The sequence below is a fragment of the Musca vetustissima genome, unplaced genomic scaffold (genome assembly GCF_032173495.1).
Source record: "Musca vetustissima isolate MV318-11 ecotype Yass unplaced genomic scaffold, APGP_CSIRO_Mvet_v1 utg101325, whole genome shotgun sequence".
Lineage (NCBI taxonomy): Eukaryota > Metazoa > Arthropoda > Insecta > Diptera > Muscidae > Musca > Musca vetustissima.
Window position 1 is genome coordinate 26,787 of NW_026881952.1, and position 11,040 is coordinate 37,826.

An 11,040-nucleotide genomic window follows, 5' to 3' on the forward strand; every position below is an offset into this window, starting at 1 on the left:
ATGACGATTTAGCCATGTCCGACTGTCCGTCTGTCTGTTGTAATCACTCTAGCGTCTAAACGAATTGAGATAGAGCCTCAAAATTTTGCATAGAGTCGTCTTTTGTCTGCAGACAGGTCAAGTTCATAGCTTCCATATAAGGGTACCCCCCAATTTTCGGTATTTTGAGGTTCTTGAGCGTGGGTATCAAATGGGTAGCAATTGGGTAGCAAATCTCCCCACTAAAAATTATAAATATCGGTCCATTTTTTGGGATAGCACCCCTATAAGGGTACCCCCCAATTTTCGGATTAGCTGCAATTTGGTATTTTGTAGTCGTATATGGTAACAAATCTCCCTACCAAAAATTACTAATATTCGCGCCCATTTTTGGGGTAGTCCCCATATAACCCCCTTTTTATATTTATTTTATCATTCCGTTTGTAACTCATCGCAATAAATTAACTCATCGGGATATAATATCGGGAAATCCCGGGAATATCGATGTCAAAAAATCAGGAAATCCCGGGAATACTCGGGACGGAAATTCCTGACCCCAAACCTAATTAGAAGGACTGTACTGAATATAGGGAATATTCGGAAAATATGTCAGTGTAAAGAAAGTTACAGTTCCGTGTTAGTTGTGTAGAGTGTCGTATGGTCGGCCCCGTCCGTATATACTGCCCCGCTCACTGTTTTTTCTGTTTTTTTTTTTTTTAATTTCGATATTTTTGGTTTCATATTTAAAAAATTTTCCGTTTTTCAATTCCACATCGACACATTGAAATTTCCCAATGTTTTCTAATGTTAAAAGCCCGGTCCGGTCAAACATTTTATATCCTGCACAATGTGGTTCGTATTAAAATATTATTTTTCTGCTAGAAGATTGTTTATTTGGGAACATGAAAAACCAAATTAAGTGAGGTATTTGTATGGGAACGATGTACAAATCATTGTGGAAAGAATGTTTTATATTCACCGGGAATTCCAGAATGCCAAATTATAACCACTTCAGATTACCGAGAATGGGTCGTGTGATAGTTTTTATGAGGATTACGTCAAAAGATGAACCTTCATCGCAAATTTTCGGCACACCTATTTTATAAATTACAGCCACTTCAGTGGGCAAATGGTTAAAAGTACGAAAATATTACGGAAAATGTATATGGAAGATATGTCCAAATATAGAACTTCATTGAAAATTATCCGCATATGAGGCTTATGTGCAAACCTTGACTTAGGTTGATAATTATCTGCCTCCTTGCTTAAATACCCATCGAGCCAGAAATTGTCCTCACCTATGAACAATTCGGCTCGAAAAAGTCTTCTCCATGACATTGTCAAACAATAAACCGAAAACAACACGGATAAAGTGCTACATACACGAAGGGTCAAAAATATATTATTGACCCCAAGAATTAGCAAATATATAAAAAAATATATTTTGTTTTTATTATCGGTAAAAGGAACACAAGGATATTCAATAATATAAAACTTAACCAACAAAACAACTTAAGAACTACGTTCAGACTTTCAGTTTCGATTCAGTGGAGACCACTGGCAAAGGCACCACCAAAAGCACTAAAGAAAATTTTGAAATGTTTAAGAAACTGTTCATGGATATCATCTTCAGTAGTATTTTCACGTAGTTCTTTGCCTTCTCCATTGGCTTCATCCTTATCGAAATCAATATAACCTCCCGATGAGGAGGTTGAAGGTTTACGACCGGCATAGAAGCCGATTTCTTTTTTACCAAGAATGCCGGCATGTTTTTTGGCATAAATACCAAAATATTTTTCGGGTAGGGGCCTAAAACTGGGTATTTGCACTTGTTGTTGTTTATGTTGTTGTGGTTGCTGTTGTTGTAAGGTGTTATGTTTTTGATGTAGTTGTTGGAAAAGATCATGATGGTGTTGATAAAGTGGTGCAGGGGTAGTTTGTGGAATTGCCAATTGTTCCTTGGCATAATTTCCATATGTGTAACCATTATTATTGTACTGAGATCCATAACCAACTGCATTTGTATGTTCTGCTTCGTGAAGCACATTGACATAATTCACTGGTTCTATTGGTTGGGGTTGTTGTTGTTGTTGATGTATGACCCTGACAACATTTGCCTGAGACGGTTCGGGTATCACTTTCAAAATCTTGTAATTTTGAGTTGGGATTGGAGCACCATACTGATTCACTTCGGGTTGAGCAAATACACGAAATGTATACTCCTTGGGATGGTTATCAGCTGTTACAGCAGGTGCAGGTTGAGGAGGATTGTAATTGTGGTAACTTCCAGCTTCCAGAAATCCGGCAGAGCATTTCGACACCAAAGCGGCAAATAAAACGAAGTAAATCTAAATAAAATTCGGGAATATTAGAATATATTTCTAGAACAAAATACTCATGTTGTATTTGCATTACCTTCATTTTTCTGAGCTTTTCTTATGGTTCGTTGTCGTCGGCACCAAGAATTCAGCTATTCGCCCTAACCAATGTTATCAATAAACAATACTAAAATCAGTTTGTTAGTCGCTTCGCTATTATATACATACGTGCATAGTTAACAACAAAAAATCGATTTTAAATTTCATTTTGGGAACACCCCAACTAAACATTGACCGTCTTTAGTCAGTCAGTCAGTTTGCAGCAGCATCATCATCTTCTTCTTCGTCACACTCAACCTTCAAACATTGTTATAATGCAACTGACTGTTCGCCCGACTATCACCAGTCCAATCGAATTTTGCTTTGTGTGTTTTTAGGTCGATTTCATGTTTTGTGCGTTTTGTAAACGGGTTCAAACGGGCATTGTTTTGTTTTTAATGAAATACCAGTTTTATGTTTTGAACATCAAATCTCGCTCACCAATTTTTGTGGATGTTGTTATTGTTTTTAATATTTATTTGTTTGTCTATTAAAAAAACTTGCCATTCACAATCGCTTTTGGGTGTAAACAAAACAAAATCGAAAAAAAACTTGTATTTCTACCAGCTGTTGTGGTTTGGATCACATAAACATAATAATTTGTTATTTATATTTGATATTTTGGTTTTATAGCGCGTAGGGTAGGTTAGTTATGGCCGTTTTTAATTTAGTAATAATCGGATAATGTGAAATCACTGAATCAGCTGTCGTAGTTCGCTGCATTTTTGAAATTTAATAAACTTCAGGGTCGCTTGAAATATCCGATCCTCAGATACGACAATGATTTTTCGATGGAATTTCGGATTATATTCCTGCGTTTGAAGGAGTTCAGTTTGAGTTCTTGTGTTCACTGAATTTTAGAAGGCTTACGACTCAAGTCTTTATACAGAAGGCGAAGAATCGACAATTCTGGAGATTCTTCAGCACTATGAATCACTATTTTATTTCGACCCAAAGTCAAATCCTACAGAAATTGTTAAAAATCTATTCTGATTACTATATCGTAATCAAATACTTACAAATACCGAATTCAATCTTAAATAAATTACAGAACTATGTTTTGAGGGTATTATACAATCGAGACATGTGTTCATCCGTCTGTCCATTCTAATTGTAAGCACGATGCGCCACCGTTAGGCACCAATCATCACGAAGTTTAGCATATAGGGCCGGTTTTGGCAAATGAAGACCCCTATTATGTATTTATTTATTTATTTGAATTTCTTAGTGCCATAAATATTTAGAGGATGAAATGGACAAAAAACTTAATTTTTGTCTGTTTTTCTGATCGAATTATGACCTGAGCGTCACGAAATTTTACATGGAGAAGGGGATCTGCCCAAAGAATAAGCATGATAAGGATCAGCCAATATTTAGCGGGCCCATGACTTTAATATGAAAAATGTCAAAATTTGCATTTATGGCTTCTAAATCCCATTATATGGGTGAATGTACTCCGATAAGGTTATACGTAAATATTTAAGGTGGTCCACGTATTCTTATATTGTTTAGTATTACCATTACCACACTAGAGGATGGAAATATATATATGTATAACTAGCTGACCCGGAAAAAGTTGTTTTGCCTTATCAAAATTGCATCAATATAGGGTTGGCAAATATTAAAAAAGTTATCGAAAACATATGGTCTGTTTCAGTACTTTTTTAATAGTAAAGCTAGTAAAAGGGAAACATTTTAAAAACGCTCTCAGAGTACAAAGTAATTTGAAAAGTTCAGGAACGGGAATCTAGCAAATATGCCAAAACGGTTTCAGGAACGGTTTTCGAGTAAATAGTAACCGAACTCCGCTTAAGTAAAAACATCGGATAACTGAAACAAACATCTAGATGTTTTCGGTTTCAGTAAAGCGGAGTCTACTGTATACATTTTGTACTCTATTTTTATATATATATAGATTGTCGAAGATGATTGGATGGTATTTCAGGATGAAATTGACCGATTGCTTTATTTTTGTCTAGTCGCTTTATATGCCACAATTATCAGCCGACCATCACAAATTTTCCATAGAGAAGACATTCTGACCAACCAATTCGAATGGATGTTTTGAAAGTTAACGATAAACATTTAGCGGGTCAAATGAACCAAAACTTTTTTGGAAACCAAGATACCTCTATTCGGCCAAGATACTTGCAAATATTTCGAAATATTACCCAGGTTCGGAATATAGATTCGCAAACTTAGAACTTATAACTCATTGGAAATTGTGTAGGGCAGCGATAGCCAAATGGATCAAATCGGACATTAAATTCGCTTGATATTCGATTAACAAATTAAAAAAAATGTACATGGTGGGGAATGTACAAGAAGGGGGTGGGGAAGGTACAAGAAGGAGGGGACCGAAAGTCTAATTTTCGGACATAATATAGGAAAGGTAACCATATTACGATGTGCAAAGTTTAGATGAAATTGGATATTTTATTGAGATGTACAAAAAATGCTGAACCGTTGTAGGGAGCTACCAGAAGGAGTGGGCCGATAAGTTTCATCATTCAATATTATGTATGTATAAATATGATTGCTGTAATTGAAAGTGCTGCCGACCACCGGAATGTGTTGATTCCTCATAGTTCTCAGGAATTAGGACTATTGTACGGAACATTATATCTACACCTACATCCATATAAAGTCCAGCTCATGCATAACCTGAAGCCAGCTGACCATTCACAAAGTGCTTGAACAATAGGTGTTGGACGGCATCTTTTCCAACAAAATTTCCTTCAGCGATGAGGCACATTTCTCAATCGGTAGTTATGTTAATGAACTATATTGTCACATTTGAGGTTCTGAGAATGCTCGAGTAATTGAAGAGGGGCCATTACATCCAAAAAATGACACTGTTTGGTACTCTCTTTGGTCCGAAGGTGTGATGGGATCTCCTTCTTCGAAAACGACTGTCACCGTCAATTCGGAGCGTTATGGTCATATGATAACCGACTTCTTTTTTCCTGCTGTTTAAGAATCCGGTTTGAACAATAAGTGCTTACAACTCGAACAAATGTGGCTTTATTGCAAGGGCATTTCCTGGCCGCGTAATTAATGTGATTTGGTGTCATTAGACTTTTTTATGAGGCTACGCTAAAGACCGTGTTTATGCAGATGAAACTTTAACTTTTGAACACTTAAAAACCGGTACAACTCAAAATCCGATAAGTAAATCGAAAAATATATCTTTTGTTGAGAGGCCCGACCAGTTTAGGTATTGTGATGGAGGATATAAAAAGGTTGGCCTGCCGGAAATTTGTGCCCTTTCTACTTGAAAGAAATTACCAAATTCGGTTGCCGTTCTGCTTCAAACACAAACACATTTCTGTCTATGGAAAAGCATGCACCTAAAACAAAAACATAGCAAACAAATTGAAATTCCTTTGCGAGAAGCCCTGAAATGCTCCGTTAAGTGTGAATATATTTAGAATGACCAGATAGAATCATATAATAATTTATATCTTCGCAAGAAGGTCTACAAACTGATATCAATAAAAATATCCACCAATTGTCGTATGGAATATAACAAACACATCGGTAACCAACCCCCTTCGCTTAGGTTCAAGGTCGTTGTTTAATTGCCAATAAAAACTTTGTAAAACAAAATTATATCATTCAGTGGAAATGTGTGATAAACCAAAACAAAGTAACGATACCAAAGAGTGCAATGATCTTCGAATGAAATAAAATAACAAAACAGGAATACAATGAACTTGAATGTTTGAATGATTCAAATTCAAATGAAATCAATGAACAAATCGTTTCACATTGTGACATCAAATATTTTGTTATACAAATTTTATTTTATCGTACTGTTTGTGATGCGACAAAAACTTCGATTTTAATTTAATTTACTATTTGGTTAAACAATGCTCACTAATATAAAATATGTATAGACGGCGGACAATAACGAAGAGTAACATCTTAATCCATATTGTATGTACTACACCAATACTTTGAACCTGCAGACATCATTGAAGTTTGGGAATACATACATTTCAATTTTTTTTTGTATAAACGTACACAATATGGTTTTATGTACTACCAAGGCATATTTAATAGGGTGTAAGTGACAATCATATGGCTTCAAACTTTTTTCTTATTGTTTGTAAAGTAAATTGTCAAAAAAATTTTCAATATTACATTTCGATTTCAAATATGGTCTTTAAATGTAGTATTTTTTAATAATAAAAATTAAAGAAAATACGGAACGGAAAGGGAGCCTATGCTTAAATCAGTTATAACCCCGTTCGCCGATTGGTCTACATATTTTATGTTATGTGTGGAAATCTGTCCATAAATCCCAGCTACTCATGAAATCGAGGAGATTATGTTAGCCTTTATTGGAATCGGCCCCTTGGTGCTTGTCACAATCTTCGTCGGAAGTTAAATACGCCTATAAATTGAAAACATACAATTTTCTTTAAGAAGGCAAAATTTGAAGCCACTCCATAGAAAAAATAGATTGTAATTCACAATATAAACAACATCACAAGGAGCCATGGGCTGCATGTGGGAAACTTAAAATTAATCGCGACCAGGTCTTAAACTTTATTTTTCATTCACCTAAAACCGTCAATAACCCAAGAATACACAAACTCATAAATTATTCCTAAAAAAATAGTTCTAGACAAAAATAAATTAATAATTGTTTTTGTTTATTTTTGTCAAAAACTTATTGTCAGCATGACAATTTAATTTTCAACTTTGGCTCGTAGACGAGCCAAATTCAACTTTCGCTGGTTCATTGGTTCTGGCCAATGAAGACCACTATTATTTTTGCTAAAGATCGGTAATTATTTAGGAGATGAAATAGACCAAAAACTTTTTTCTTGTCGGTTTTTTCTGGTCGCTCCAGATGCCACAATTTTGGCCCAACATCGCGAATTTTTACATGGAGAAGAGGATCAGGCCAAATAAGAATGACTGTTTTAATAAGGATCGGATGTATGTTTTGTTGAAATCGGTTCAGATTTAGATATAGCTCACATATGTATATAGTTTCGTCGGATTTTATGTAAATGGAACTCCAAAGAGTCAAATTTAGCCAGATTGTCACAAACTTCTGCACAGCGTACTAAATTAAGACCAAATTTATGTATGCGAAGTTTTGTTGGAAACGGTTCAGATTTAGATATAACTCCCATATATATTTTCCTCCGATTTTACATAAATGGTGCACCATACTGTCAAAGTTTGTCCGATTGAGGCAAAATTTTGCATAGCGTATTGAAGTTACTACAGGTTGATATCCATATTGAAAATACTGCAGGTTGACGTCCGTGAAGTTTTCATGAAATCGGTTCAGCTTTAAATATAGCTCCCATATATATATTCGTCCGTTTTTATGTAAATTGAGCACCATACTACCCATGGTATAATAATAGAAGGTAACAGCAAGTGTTGTTGTACAAAAAACGATACAACAACCACATGGAAATTTGTTGTTGTAAGTTCTACTAATGTCAACTCATTTGACAGAAAAATGTAAACAAACAAACAAATTACCATCAAATTAATTTTATTTTGAAAATGAAATATTTTCGAATCCTCAAAATAAAAATTGAAAAACATGAATGGAAAGGTATCAAATTTATATTTCTATCGCTTCCACATTTTTCCTATAATTGAGCCATTGACATATATATGTGTAACACATATGAAAATGCTGGGAATAGCGAGTTATTCCTTGAAGAAAGATTTGCTTCCTCAATCTTTCCCATTAGGCAGATTGAGTAAATTGAATACGGAAGCACATTTAATAAAGAACAATATCAAATTGTATGAGTTCCCAATTTTCCTGTTGGGTGATTTTTAAAACCATAATTTGTCAAATTCATATTGACACTAGTATAACGTTGGAATCAAATCAGCTGGGTTTTGCTGTTACCTTTTATAATTGTACCATGCGTACTACCAATATTTGTCCGATGGAGACAGAATTTTGCACAGCTTACTGAAATTACTACAGGTTGACATCCGTGAAGCTTTTTTGAAATAGGTTCAGATTTAGATATATCTCCCATATATATTTTCGTCCGATTTTATGTAAATGGCGCACCATATATCCTGCTCTATTCGCACGATATTTTGTTGTTGAAATCGCTTCATATAATTTTGTCCGATTTTATACAAATGGTACAAATGGAGGAGCCTATGTCTGGTCGCTTTAACTGAAATATTGCATAGCGTATTGCATCATCCGATTTCATCAAAATTATGTCCCAAATAACACAGTTTGTCCGCTAAGGGCGAATTTGTGCACAACATACCAAATCGATTCTGGAATAACGTATATTGGATTTTGTGTCGAGATAAATTTTGGATAGCGCACTGTGCTGCAGCATACCAAATGCCACGGTTGCTCAAATACGTCCATTTGTATATAGCTCTCATACATATTTTGCTCTATGATTGACATTAAATTGATCATAAATTTCAGATTGGTATGTGTATGGGTTGTTTTAATTTAGTTCAAATATCTATAACTCTACGCAGTTAATTTCGTCAGATTCCATTTCAATAGTCGCCAAATATACTATGTCTATTCTATCTAAGTGATATTGTACATATGAGCATCTCTTGTATGCACCAAAAGTGGTGAAGGGTATCATATAGTCGGCCCCGTTTTTGCATAGTCAACAACTTATCAACAATTATCATGTTTTGGTATAGCATATATATAACAGCTCACCCAATTTTCAATATTTTGAGAATTTTAGACAATTGACGAATTTTAGACGAATTGACTCTAATTTGATGTTTTGAGTTGGCACTGAGTGGCAAATCTTTTTAACAAAAATTGTAAATATTGGTCAATGTATGGCTATAGCCCTCATATTAATATCCATCCCCTTTAAAGGTATTTGATAGTCCCACACGCATTTTCCAAACAAAGTGAGTACACTATGCTGCGAAATGGCTGTAATTTTGCAACCTATGACTTTGGTGGGTAAACAATTTCTTCATAGAAAATTTTCAATATAAGTCCATGTTTTACGTAGCCCACACAAAAAGGTAAAGCGTAATTTTCACAACAGCTCATTTTTGTCAGTTCAAAAATATTAAAATTACGCCTTTTTCTTCTAGAAGAATCCAACAATCGGAAAAGCCTTTAACACCCACAGAAGTATTTATACTAAAATTTTATTCCTGCGTCTAGGCTCATTTGGAATCACTGACAATAATTTTTCGAAGTTGAGGTCCCATTATTTATGGGCGATCAAAATTCAAAATATGTCTTACTCTTCCATTTATAGAACGCCTACATCAACCCTCAATATTTTCAATGTATATCAGTAATAATCAACCCATAGAAGTCCTTATAATAAATCAATCCTAGACAATAATAAACAACAAAACACACCAATATTTGTAGATTTAAATATAATTTATTTTTCTTAAACTAATGGGTGAAATGTACAGTCATATTGGTTAACTGGCAGGATAAAAATGGAAAGTGCTATTTACATCACTGCTCTGAGCTTTATTGCCAACCATTCCAGCCATTATTCCAGCCGCCATGACCACCAGCTCCGGCATTGATTACTTTCACGATTTTAACTTCAGCACCACCATGACCATAACCTCCATTACCGTGTCCATGATCATGATGATCAGCATGGATAACCTTAATGTTGTGGACATGATAACCACCATGGCCATGTCCATGAGCATATCCATGTCCGTGATCATGTTCTTTGATGACTTTGACAATTTTCACTTCAGGTTGTGGTTGGGGTTCGGCATGAATGACTTTGACTGTTTTGACATGAACATCTCCATGACCATGTCCATGTCCGTGACCATAGTCATGGCTATGCCCACTAACTGGGATAACTTTTACAGTTTTAACATCAACATGCTCGTGGTGATCATATCCTGCAGCATATCCACCAATATCACCACCACCACCAATGAAGCCAGCTGAGCATGTGGCTACCAAAACAGCTAAGGTGCAGACAAAGAACTGCAATATGAAGGATCCACGTTAGTATCAATTAATTTATTTAATTATCATTGTCTCAGAGGATTTTTGTTACTCACCTTCATTTTAGGAATCTTCTTGCTGTAATATTTTTTTGGAGATTATTCCTAAAGTTGTTTTGTTTTTCTGCTAAACAGAAACGAATGATGCTCTTATCAGCAAATCTAGGGTATTTATATATTAAATTGCTATTTAACGAAAACTATTCCAAATCTGAAGCAAATCTATTTTTTAATAAATCAATAAAATATAATATAAATATTATGAAGACATTTATGATTTTTGTATTTTATTTGAAACGATGTATGTAAATGATAATGCATTTTATTCGCAAATTGGGTCTTCGTTTGGTAGTTTTCCGCAAATGTTTAGTTTTGCTTAAAAATAAATATAAAGAAATTTGCATAAATATGTTGGCACTAAAATAAAGCGGTGCGGGTGTGAACGACATAATATAAAGAATTAGATGAGCCACTAAAATATCTTATTTATCCTTCACTTGAACAAAAAAGTAGCAAAGTGTCCGTTGAGGTTGCCGACAGATATATACCTTTTATATAAGGGTATACGGTATATGTTTTTATCCAGGAACTGGACATATTTGGTAAGATACCAGAAGAGGTTGCTCTATTGACCCTATCTTCGGATGTAATG

General features: G+C 34.7%; 1 protein-coding gene across 1 annotated transcript; it reads right to left on the reverse strand.

Annotated features, from left to right (window-relative positions):
- Positions 1-9,885: 9,885 nt before the first annotated feature.
- On the reverse strand, positions 9,886-10,451 carry LOC133328052 (probable zinc transporter protein DDB_G0282067). Its single transcript, XM_061536600.1, has 2 exons — positions 10,446-10,451; positions 9,886-10,368 (listed from the first exon to the last, which is right to left on the reverse strand). Exons 1-2 carry the CDS (start codon positions 10,449-10,451, stop codon positions 9,886-9,888), a joined length of 489 nt encoding a protein of 162 aa, XP_061392584.1.
- Positions 10,452-11,040: the final 589 nt, after the last annotated feature.